We start from the raw sequence: 12748 nt of genomic DNA, 5'->3' as shown, positions 1-12748 counted from the left end.
GAGGACGGAAACTTGTTCTTAGTAATAGTTGTAGTAGATGGAGAGAGTGAGGAAAAGCAGGAGTGGAGATTAAGCCAAGGACGATAGTGATCAGTGGGAGAAGGAGTGGTTGAGATATTAGACACAGAGATTTGAGAGGAGATGAGAATAAGGTCAAGGGAGTTTCCATTTGAATGGGTGTGTAGAAAGCGAACAGAAGTGAGTGAGTGGTTAAGGAGAAGAGAGTTAGTCGGTGGATGGGGAGAGAGAAAGAGAGAGAGAGAGAGAGAGGAAAAAAAAACAAAAAAAAAACAATTAGTTGGGAGAGGTGATTGAAGAATTTACCTACCGGACCAGGTGGGCAGTAGAGCGATATATTATGTATGCCTTAGGGAGCATTGATTGTGGGGATAGTGTATTTCAATGAGTGAGATTTAGAGAGAGCGATAGGGGAGTAGGAGGGATAGGAAGTGGCCACCACCCCTGCTAGTGGGGTGGGGAGCATGAGGTGAAGGTGTAGGCAGGGTCATGAAGGGCAGCAAAAGTTGAGCGATCCATGTTTCAGTAAGGGTAATGACGTTAAGAGAAGGAGAATGAGAAAGCAAGAAGTTGGAGGTTTTGTTGCAGACAGACTGCACATTCCAAAGAGCAATAGAAAAACAGTGAGATAAGTATAGCGGCGTTGAGCCTGAGAAATTGTGAGTTGATGGGGATAGATGCGAGAAGAGAATGTGTAATGGAAGTTAGGTTGGAGTAGGTTTTGTGAATAGAGAAAGTAGTGCAGCGAGAAGATGGGTGACATAGAGAAGACGACAAGATGGGCATGGAAAGAGAGTTGAAATGGTTCTGAGCGGAGGACAGTGAAGATAGCAGTAGAAGGGAAAGGAAGAAATAGCATGAGTAGTGCACTGTGAGGGTGACGCTGAGAAGAAGCAATAATGGATACTTACTGACAAGTAGCATGACACAGCAAAGCAAGCGCTTGTAGGCAAAGAGGCAGGCCAGCCGCTGGTTTTCACCCTTCACTGGAAAGCCTTTAACTGTGACGTCCTTGGCTGGACACCCGATGGTTGTTCAGAAGGAATGAAACACACTCTTGTCACCTGATTGCCTAGTCTATCAATGGTGGGTCTCACTTATTTTGTCCCTGGTGTTGCTGGGATCAGGCGATTTCTTCCTGATTGGTGTTCCCAGAGGAGTCTCTTGTGGCCTTCAGCTGTGGGAATTAATGTCTAAAGGGAGTACATTGTAGTCCATTGCCAGCACTTAAATAATGACGCATGCATGTATGCATCACCATCATTTGTTGTGGCACACAGCTTGTTGGTGTTTGGTTATCTATGCACCCATTCACTCTCCATGGCCATGCTAATCTCTCTAGCCATTTCCACCCACTATCTACTACTCCCCATCTAAACACATCCTCTATTTCATTTGCTCGATAAAACACTAACATCAAACTTTGACCTGCCAGGGTTTTTTTCTAAGCAGTCTGCAGAGAGTTAATGGATTAATTGCAGCTGTAAAGGTGTTGCAGGTGTAACAAAAATGTCTTAACCAAGTGTGCCTTCAGCCACTTGATTTATATCTGTTGCTATATCCATCTGTTATCTTATGGCTAGCTAGTACCATTATGAACTGCCTGGCAAATGCTTATCCCATGCCTGCACAAATTCAGAACTGTTGGCTTTGCCATTGCTCTTTTTTATTTTAGTGGTTGAGACACTCACTTCAGGATATGGTTTGAATCCTCTCCTGCCACAATCTACCATGTTCTTCATCAGGTACTTTTGCAACCCTCTCCGGTGATGTTACTGTTCATTCAGAGATGCCTGCCTGAAACAATTAAGGGACATACTCTTCCCCAGCTTCATCATTGTGGGCATCGGAAATACTATTGAGCATCTGGTGTGGCTTCACTGGTGAAGACTTGGAGGGCAGGGAGCATCAGCCATTGTCCTCAGCGAGCTTCAAATTTAAGTATCTTCTCTTCAGGACTTATATAACTTTAAAAAAAACAGTTCCAAATTATGTAGCCATCAGCCATGGGGGATAGCAGTGGTTGCTGCCAGCCCTCTGTCGTGGTCGTGGTTACAACAGTCTGCCTGCTTTATGACAAACCTCCAGAATAGTTGCAGCCCTATCATATGACTTTGTAGGCCTTCCTACTTGTCTAACTGGGAACCCTGGAAGGTAGGACATGGAATCCCAGTGAGAACTCTGCTATGAGAACACACTTCTAATAGATTGAGTCCTCCCACAGATTCCTCATAGTCGATATTCATATCATGCTTTGCAGTTCTCTGAAAACATTTAAACAGCAGGGGGTGCTGTGCGGCACCAGTGTTGATGCCCCTCGACAGTTTCTATTCCTGCATCTAGACATGTCGACAATGGTATCAATAGCATGCACTGCGCCCTGTTACCTCAGTTCCATTTTCCCACATGCTCGGCACACGTCCTACTTTTGTATCTTTTTTTTGAATGTCACAATGTCTATGCCTAAAACAGGCTTCAAGAGATGTGCGGACTGTGACTCGAAGATGTCGATCACTGATCTGCACAGAATTTGTCTCTGGTGCCTTGGCGAGGCCCATTGAGCTTAAGAGTGTGGCTCCTGCCAGTCGATGATAAATAAGGACTTGAAGGTGAGAAGATCGAAGTGCGCTCTCGGTCGGTCTGTATCGAAATCTGTCCTCCACACCTTCCAAAAGAAAATCCTCTGCAGTTAGGAATTCTGTGGGCGACAAGTCTTCCGAAAGGCCTAAGAAGTGGTTGAAACTGTCTGCCTGACACCTGTTTTCAAAGAGGAGTAAGAAACAATGACATCAATCTTCTTCATCTGATTCCTTGCCGGACAGGCGTTTGGTACATGTCCCCAAGAAGACTCAATACTTCTCCTGAGTTTCACACTCCTGATGTCCACTCTCATACGAAGGCAGCCTGCAGGACTGTGACGAATAAAATCATTGAATATTTGGGCTGGGGTCTTCCTACCAAGGACATCACACACGGTGATTTCAGACATTTTAGATAAGGGTCCTCCTAAGGAACCTGTGCTGCCTTTTCATTCAGCACTAAGAGATCCCCATTTGGAACACTGGAAAGAAAACAGGTACCACTCCTGCAGTCAATAAGGAGTTGGTTGAAAAATATAAACCATCTTCAGTGGACCCGGACTTTCTGTCAAGGCCCCTATAAGGGTGTCAAAGAAGGATGCTCACACAAGGGTGACATGTTGGGTGCGATAAACGTTTATTTGAGGCGAAAAAAGGAACCTCACTATCTCTATTTCTAAGAGGGGGTTCCCTGCCTCAAACTAATACTAAAGGATCTGTCAGAATGTCGGTCAAAATCAAATTCACCATCCTGTGTCACGATTTAAATCTATCCCTTACACTACAACTAAAGAATAATAAAATCCAACAGAAAGTTCCTTCTCCAGGAAAATGACTCCCTTCTCCTAGTATATGGGTGTCGTTCCCAAAATGTTCTCTTGCCAAAAAGGTGCCAGAGGGAACAACTCACTTCTCCTTGATTGTAGCAATCTTACAAGAAAGTTTGTTCTCCAGGAGAATGACTCCCTTCTCCTGGTATACTGGCGATGTTCCTAAAATATCTTCTTGCAAACGGATGCCAGGGGGAATGACTCCCTTCCCCTGGCTTGTAGATCCAAAACCTTGTACACTCTACTTTCTAAACCTGAAGAATGGCTCCCATCTCCTGGTACTGGTCTTCACTCCTTCAATATAGTTCACAACAAGGACCAGGGGGAATGACTCCATTCCCCTGGCATCTTTTCAGTGTACTAGAAATGATTCAGTTTCCCCACCTGAAGAGTGACTCCCTTCTCCTAAGGTTTGAGAGTTCTTTTTCAACTTGGGGTTTCTCTTGGCACTCTCTCACTATATCAGCAAAGGTCCAAGTCCTTCTCTGGATCCTATTGGACTTAGCTTTGCCAGTGCGACAAGGAAGATTTCCTCGGATGCCTTTTCCAGTGGTGTTAGGGTCCCAGACCCTTCTCTGATGGTCAGTGGGCTTATATCTGCCAGTGATACAAGGAAGATTTCCTCGGATGCACTCTTCACTCATTTTTGGGTCCTGGACCCTTGATGACCCTCTGATAAGCTCTACTACGCTTGCCCCCTCATAAGACAGAGACCTCTCTACTCCCCCCACATCTCTATCGGTCCGTCCGTGCTTCCCGCTACCTTCTGGGACTTGCTTGCACGCTGCCGGTCTCTGCTGCCGGTCTCTCCAGGGACTGGGTTGGCTTCTGCTGCGATTCGGTGTGTTGTGGCACCTTGCAGTCTTTCCAACGTTGGAGAACCGCGTGGTCCACTTCCTTCTGCAGGTCGTGCCTCTGACTCGCCTGCTTTCAGCTGGACTCAATCCTGCCGATGCAGGACCTATCACAGACTCCCTCAGCTACTCCCGGGTGTCCTCTGCAGAGCCCTCTCCTTTGGTCGAGTGCAGACTTTGAATCTCACGTGTTCTCCGACAGGGAAGGAAGACGCAGAGTCCTTCTTCTGTTTCTACTATATCGAGCTTACTCTGCCCCAGTGTAACGTCAATGCCTGTTATCAATGTCTCCTTATTTCTCCTCATGCCTCCGGTGAGCCACCTTGTGTCAGTACTTGAACAGTGGATATTCTTTGTTTCCTATGCTCTTCCTTGTCTAAGTAGGATTTCCACAAGCATAGGTGGATGTTTGGCAATAGTACCTGATCTTGCTATTCAGAGTGGAAGTAAGAGATGGTGATGGTGCAAGGGACATACGGGTGATGGTAGGGTTGGGTAGGCTGTGACCCAAGTGGGCGTCCTTATCCCCAGGCAAAAAGTCCCTCCCTACGAGGTCCTCCTGCATTTTACCACCCCTAGCGAGACTGTCTGGTAGTGGCCTCACCTCCCTAGTCTTCCAGTGAAGGGCTCCCCCTGGGAAGAAGTGATATGATCCCATGATTCATCACACACCCTATGCCAGAAAGTTTAGTAGTTCAAGCTGCTACCTCCACGACTTTGACTTATCCTACCATTCGTCCAGACATTGATGATGAGCGCTATGATGCCCTAGCTGAACGTTTCTTTTATTTTATTTTACTGGGAGTATAGCTTTGAAAGCTATTAATTCGTCATGCCCTTTAGCCAAATACTCTTACACACTTTGGAATGTGGTGTCACAAACAGTTGACAATCTTCCAGAAGGGGAGATGAGAGATGGGTTTTACAACCTCATCAATGCCTGGAAGGAGGCTTCATGCCAATCCCTTTAATCAGGTTTAGATGCATCAGACTGCATAGGTGGATGAATGGGATCAAGCAGAGTTATCGGGTGCTGTGTGTGGCTGCGTAAATCTGGTTTTGCTCCTGATGTCCAGGCAACACTTTTAGATGTGCCATTTGATGCATCCAATTTGTTTGGTTCCAAGGCGGTCGACAGCCTGGAAAATTGCAGGCTTCCAAGGCTGGAGCAAAATCTTTAGGAGCAGCTTTCTGTCAACAACAGCAACATCCGCCATCGCAAAATTGGAGAGTCTGGTCCTTTTGCTACTACTCTTCATTTAACCAAGGAGGTAGAGGTCAAGCTGTTCAGAGACAAGGGTGAAGATTTGCACGTGCTCCAAGAGGTTGTGGAGGAACACATGTGAAGGCATCATGAAGCAAGACAAAGAAAACGGATTCAATGTTCAAACAAAATGTATTTAACTTACATTTCAGGATGGTGTAATGCCTAACCTGCCCTATGCTAAGGTGAGATTTCCCTACTTAAAGAAACTAAGGATAGTATGAGTCAGTAAGTTCAGCTTATAAGTCTGTTTGTGTCCAGATCCTATACTTGCCCTCACAACTAAACTATACAATGTGCGGGGATGTCAGCAACAAATGAAGTGGTGTTCCAAATAGAGTTCTGAGCTTCTTCCAGCTCTATGCTTACCCTCCAGCCCCTTTCCCCAAGTTCAAAGCAGTTCCACAAAGCCTTGGGGCATGCCTAACCCTCACAATAGTTCCCAGGCCTCTTTCTTGTCTTCCTCGTCTCAGTACCAGAGAGATGTAACTGTATGTTAGTGTGTACAACTCCTAGTCGCCTCTTCCTCGTCTCAGTACTAGAGTGGTATGACTGAAGGGAAATAAAAGGAAGTGATTGGCAACAACCTATAAAGGTAGGGGGAGGGTAAGGTTTGCTTTCACAAGGGAAAGGGAGATACCATGTCTAACCTACAAATATCCTCTTATTTTTCAAAAATAAAATCCTTTTCTTTTTGTTAAAACCTTGATAGCATATCCTAGGATCATCCTGGAAAGAAGAAAAGGGGAAAAAGGGTGGCAGTATCCCATAAAAGCTGGTGGGAGTGAAGGTTCATCATGGAACATAAATGGGCTATATCACATCTCACCTAAGAACATCCCCCCTCCATTCCCCAAGTTCCCTCTAACCGGATGATCCTCCCTCGCATATCCACCCCCAGGGTCGGGATCTTTGGTCTCCAGACTTGCTTCTCTTGCAGGAGATTCTTTCCCTTTTAGAGAATGGAGCCATGGAAAAGGAACCTGTTGCGGAACTCAACCAGGGTTGCTATTCCACCTACTTCCTGGTACCCAAAAAGAATGGAGGACTGTGACCCATTCTGGTCCTAAGATGCTTGAACATGTTCCTCAGGAAAGATAAATTCAGGATGGTCACTCTTTTGCAGATCCTCTAGGCCCTTCAGCTCCAGTGTCACTCTATCTTGGGGATGCTTGCTTTCATGTGTCTATACATCCCAAGTGCAGAAAGTACCTGCGGTTTGCCATTGGCAGAATCCACTATCAATTTCAAGTGCTTCCTTTTGGGTTTACCTCCGCCCTGAGGGTCTTCACCAAGTTGATGGCGGTGGTGGCAGCGGATCTAAGGAGAGGAAAGATTCAGATCTTTCCCTACCTGGGCGACTGGCAGATCAGAGCTCGTTCTCCCGGACAGGCTATGGAACTTTTCAACAGCACCTGCCACTTCCTCCACAAACTGGGCTTCTCTCTCAACTTCAAGACGTCTCAGTTGACACCTTCTCAAATGCTTACATTTTTGGAACGGCCCTGGACTCTTCCTTGGGGAAGGCTTCTCCTCCTGAGTTGAGGGCTCAGCATACCTCACCGATGATGATGATGAGATTTTAAAATGCTCAATATCTACTGGCATTCGACTTTCTGTTGTTGCTGGGCCCCATGGCATCCTGCTTTTCCCTGATGACAGAGGACCATCTGAGGATGATGTCCCTCCAGTGGGCCCTCAGATCCCAATGGTCTGTTCTCAGGCAGAATGACATACCTCTTCTTTGGGTTCCGAACAAGGTAGCACTGGATCTCTTGTGGTGGGCCCGCAAAGAGAACTTGATGATCAGGCAGCCTTTTTGGGAACCCTGGCCGGAGTTAACTGTTGTCATGGATGCTTCCCTCATGGGGTAACGAGCATACATGAGCGATCTGACGATGAGCCGACTATGGTCCCCATTGGAATCAAGACTACACATAAACACGTTAGAGCTGGGGGCCATCAGACTGGCACTGATGGCCTTTTTGCCTACCATACAGGGAAGAACGTCCTGATAATGACTGACAGCATAGTGGCCATGCATTACCTCAACAAAAGAGGTGGTGTAGGGTCACTACTACTGTGCAAAGAGGCAATGCAGCTCTGGTTTCAGGCTCTACAAGACATGATCTCTGTCGGCTGTTAATTTAGCTGGGAAAGGCAATATAACAGCAGACACTCTGAGCAGGCAGAGCACGATATCCCATGAGTGGGAGTTGACTCAGGAAGTCCTTCTAGAGTTCTTCGCCCCCTAGGGTACCCCTCAGGTGGATCCGCTTTCATCCAGTACCAACAGGAAGTGCAACCTTTTCTGCTCCAGGGAATTTCCACAGAGCGGAGCTCTGGGGTACATGCTTGTAGTGGACTGGGAATTTCCACTCCTGTACACGTTCCCGCCAGTCCCCGTCATCCCTCAAGTCATCAGGAGGTTGAGGAAGTTCGGCAAATCCATGATCCTGATTGCCCCGGATTGGACCTGGAGGATGTGGTACCCAGAACTTCTGGACATGTCCATCTGCCTTCCATTCCATCTTCCCCAGAGAGTCGTTTTTCTCTCTCAGGAGGGAGGCTGTCTTCTTCACCCATGAATCAGAACGCTGAACCTACATGTCTAGTTTCTGAGAGGTTAAGATGCAAAGATTGGGACCTCCTGGCAGACGTTATGGAGATGTTGGTTTCAGCTAGAACACTAGAAACTAAAGCCCTATACCGCTGTGTTGGAACAAGCTTTGTAGCTGATGTAGAGCTAAAGATATGGACCCTTTTTCTTGAAACACACCTACAGTGCTTTCATTTTTACTGCGCATAGCCTATCAAAGTTGCAGGTGGCTACCGTTAAGGTATACCTGCCAGCATTATCAATATTCCAACGCACACTGGAACAAAGCTCTTATTTTAAGATGCCTCTAGTAATGCACTACCTGTAGGTACTAACAAATAATTTCCCACGTGTCCCTTTTCTGGTTCCGTCCTGGGATTTAAACCTGGTTCCTACATTCTGAATGGGAGTGCCGTTTGAACCTCCATTACTGTCCTCTCAGACTGCTAACTTGGAAAACCATCTCATCTTCTTAGTGGCTATCACTTCTGCTAGCAGGTTAGTGAGTTATAAGCCAGTGAGTTACAAGTTTCATGGTATTCTCTCCTACCTTCCGAAGGGGGTCTCCGAATTTCATTGCTCTCAAAAGATCACACTACCAGCTTTCTACCCCCCCCCCCCCCCCCCTCACCCTTATAAGGATAAAGAGAGGTTACACAAGCTTGGCCCGAAAACTGCTCTTAACTTTTATATCGCAAGAATGTCAAATATTAGACACTTTCAAGATGGATTCTCCTATGCATTTCTGAGTGCTACTCTATTGCTGGGAAGGAAGTCTTTGATCATCTAGTAGGAGCCCATTCCACAAGGGGAGTGGCAACTTCTTCGACTCTACAAAGAGGTCTACCAGTGCTGGACATTTTCAATTCCGCAACGTGGTCCTCCCTCCATAAGTTTTAAAAGCACTATTGCTTAGATACCCTGTCGGGTCTGAACGCTTAATTGGGAAGAGCAGATCCGCACAACATTATGTGCTAATTAAACCATCATTAGAATCCGCTTCTCCCACCTCCATCTTTAAAACTGCTATGGGAGTCTATCAAAGATGAGGAATCCGTGGACGGACACAGCCCATTAGAAGAACAAATTACTTACTCCTGGTAATGTTCTTTCTGATGGATGTTCCTCCCATGAATTCCTCATCGGCCTCCCAGCCTACCCCTCTTGACTATGAGCGAATTCTAATTTCTTCTCTCGTTCAACGCCCATATAGGTTTACATTACTCTCCTCAAGATGACTGAGCATGAGAGGAAAAAATAGGAACCGATGTAAATGGGCACAGTGCGTGCTATTCATACCATCGACATCCCGTCTGGACATGGGAATGGAAACCATCAAGGGACATCAATGCAGATGCCACGCAACGCCCCATGCTGTTATTTCTTTTCCAAGAACTGTAATGCCAGATACGAATATGAAAGATGAGGAATCTCTGGGAGGAACATCCACCAGAAATAACATTGCCAGGGATAAGTAATTTGTTCTTCTCCTTGCACTGCAAACAAATACTTCTGTACACATTGACTCTGTGATGTGGTATATTTTTATCACTGATCATATGCAAAAAGGTAACCTGACTTGGAGAACAGATCCCAGGAGAGACATTAGTCAGGAGAATTTATTTGGTTGTATTTGAATAGTGCGGGGGGCACTAGCACCTTTCAGGGCATTTACATCTCCTTTCATTTTGGGCATATAGCTGGATGTTTAAAGTACATTTTGTGAATTGCATGTTTTCCTCTTTGTAAAGCTGATGAATGTGTTTGATACCTTTTTTCTTTCAGACAGTGTCATTCAGAAAGTGAAATGGCAATTTAACTATGCAAGCAATATCCAAATGAAGATGGGATTAGAGAATATGGAGCAAGCGCGAATATCGCAATCTCCTGTCGTCCTTAAGCTGGAGGAAATTGGGGAGAGGAATGGTGTGGTCAATGGATATGCTCATGTGCACACGGAGGCTGGTGAGTTTTTGAGGATGAGGATCCCCTGCAAGCTAAGTGGAAGCATATCTGCACAGTGGGCCAGCTAGGGGAGATGTACTCTGCTGTAGTCCATTTTTAACTGATTGAATTAGTATCTTTCAGGAGGGTAAACTACAGACATTCCCCTTTTCTAGAGCAATCTTCAGAGTTAAGGTTGCTTCTTAAAAAGGTGAACACTACAAACATTGGCAATGCCAAGGTTACGTCACAAGCACTCCAAATGCATTACTTCTGCACCAAAAAGTCCACCACACTAAAAATGTAACCTTAAGTTTCACTACTCCCCCATCTTGACAGATCACTTTAACTTTTGCATGGTATTGGAGTAGGTTGCATTTTGGGAGTTCTGCTCTCCCTTTTATGGAACCCCTTAACTTGTTGTGTTTTCCTATTATTTTTAAAGGATATCTGGCATCCTTCTGTGGTCAGAGGGACTTCCACTGAAGACCCCATGCCACTGCAACCTTTTTTGAGTACATGGCCACATGGTAGTACATTGGTTTTGGGGAGTAGGCTGGTGGTAGCTGTAATTCAGTTTTGGCTTCAGCAAGAGTGCCAGCCCGTTTACTGTGTTAATAGCCCAGTGTACCTTATTGACAGACATTGGGGTATGTATTTTTTTGAAGTCCTGCTCTCAGCCATTTTGTTTTTGTGCCCTCTGTCTTGGGATACCAGGAGGCAGGCCAATAATAGCTGTTGTGCATACATGGGCTCCCTCTGAGCCCAGACCTGTATCCTCAGTTGTGGTTTAAATTAGTTTAGGCCAGTTGCTAGATGTAAACGCACCATTACACACGTTGTCTGGGTGGACCTGAATATTAGGTCGTTTATGAGGCCAATCTGTTTTGCTGGCCACCAAAACCATTGTGTGGGTGGCCTGGCATGTGATTTGGTGGGGTGGCTTAAGGTAGCCTATACATGTGTGGTTTTATTTAGGGTATAAGCTGATCCTAACTCAGTTCTATCGATTTCAGATAGTTCTGCAGGTTTACTTATCTCATCACTCCGCCACTACTCCAGAACCCTTGCTTTAAATGTTAGGTAGCTTACTGTGGCGGATTGTCATCGCCAGAGAAACAAGATAGGTACCCTGTGTTTATTGCATCTGTTAAACTTTATGTGATTGGGTCATTTTGATTCATGAAACTTAAATAATATAGAGGAAGGAAGGAGAAGTAGACTGAGAAGGGCCTTTCAATTGTTTTGTTGGATTGCCTATAGTGCCAGAGTAAAAACACTGCTGTAGATCGAGAACCCAGTCGTCTATGACCGGAAAAGGTAACCCAGAAAGGGAAGAAGGAAAGAGGTACAATACATGCTGGAAAGCTGCATCTGTGATATTGCTAAGCAACTCAACTCCCACAGAACCTAGTAGTGCTGGCCGGTGCAATAATTGGTTAACATTGTGAGAGTCACTTGTGTGTAGGGTGCTCAAGGGCACCCCCTCATATAAAATGGGCCTGCAGAACTCCAGCCAGCATGCCCAATGGGCCAGGCAAGGCTGGGAAAGCAGAAGATTTCCAGCCTTTCATAGACTGTTGGGCGTGTGCCGGGTGAGATACTTTATGCAAAGGGGAAACCTGGTATCTGCAACACTGGCTGGCCCAGAAGTGTACCCTTGGCTGATGGCCGCAGGTGAAGCAGCACTTTGGTTACACAGTGAATGACCTCTTGGGTCTCAATAATTAGTGGCAGGGCACTGCGCTGTCACATATTATGGACACGTCACCACTGTCAGGGGACACTGGAGGAGGCAATGAGACCTCTTGGATCCCTTGTGAAGGAACAACAAAGTTTCAGGAAACCACCAATTTTTATGTGTTTTAATGAATCTCATATTTTACTTTTAACTCATTTCTCTTGAGTAGTAGTACTAGTAGTGTTTGTAGTAGTAGCATGTCGCATTGCATTGGTTCCATGTGATAATTTTGCTGTGAAAAAGTCACCAGATAGGTGACTTTTTTTTTTCCTGACTCCTAAAATTATTTTCCCAAATATTTTAGGAGTGGTATAGTTATATATTATTACCTGCAATCCTAGAATATTTGGGGAAAGTGTTTGATTTAGGGAAATGTCACCACTTGGTGACCATTTTCACAGAGACATTGGGCCTCATTACAAATCGCCTAGTATGGAAACAACGGTGGCGGTAAACCCGCCGCCACCGTTGTTTCCATGCCGGGCGATCACAACTCCTGCAGGCGGGAGGTGATGTTCCCGCCAGGTCTGACCTGGCGGGTTTAACACCGCCCGCCTGCAGGCGGACGCGGAAACACCGGCAGCATTACGAGATGCTGCCGGTGTTTCCATGATCCCCATTCCCATCGAGTCCTAGGACTCGATGGGAATGGGGATTAACACCATTCCGCCTCCGTGATTCCCGGAAAACCGGGGTTGTAATGCCTCGGTAATTCCGGGAATCACGGAGGCGGAATGGTAATACGAGTCCGGCGGTAACCAGGCGGTTTTACCGCCACGGTTACCGCCGGACTCGTAATGATGCCCACTATCTCTGAATACCCTTGCATTAATACTATATTTAGAATCTCCTGAAGTAGTTCTACAGCACTTCTTTTTTTGAGTTAGTTTCATTTGTAATGTGATGGACTTTGTTCAGA

General features: G+C 45.9%; 1 protein-coding gene across 1 annotated transcript in view; it reads left to right on the top strand.

Moving 5' to 3' along the window:
* The window catches only part of SEC22C (SEC22 homolog C, vesicle trafficking protein), a 375963-nt gene that overhangs the window by 196070 nt on the left and 167145 nt on the right, over positions 1-12748 (top strand). Inside the window, exon 4 of the mRNA XM_069647907.1 lies at positions 9930-10109. Within this exon, the coding sequence (XP_069504008.1) occupies positions 9930-10109 (180 nt within the window). The remainder of the gene's footprint in view (positions 1-9929; positions 10110-12748) is intronic.

This window comes from Ambystoma mexicanum, chromosome 2q (genome assembly GCF_040938575.1).
Source record: "Ambystoma mexicanum isolate Mex_15411 chromosome 2q, UKY_AmexF1_1, whole genome shotgun sequence".
In the NCBI taxonomy this organism is placed as follows: Eukaryota; Metazoa; Chordata; class Amphibia; order Caudata; family Ambystomatidae; genus Ambystoma; species Ambystoma mexicanum.
The sequence above is the reverse complement of the archived record's forward strand: the minus strand, read 5'-3'. Positions and strand labels throughout refer to the sequence as shown.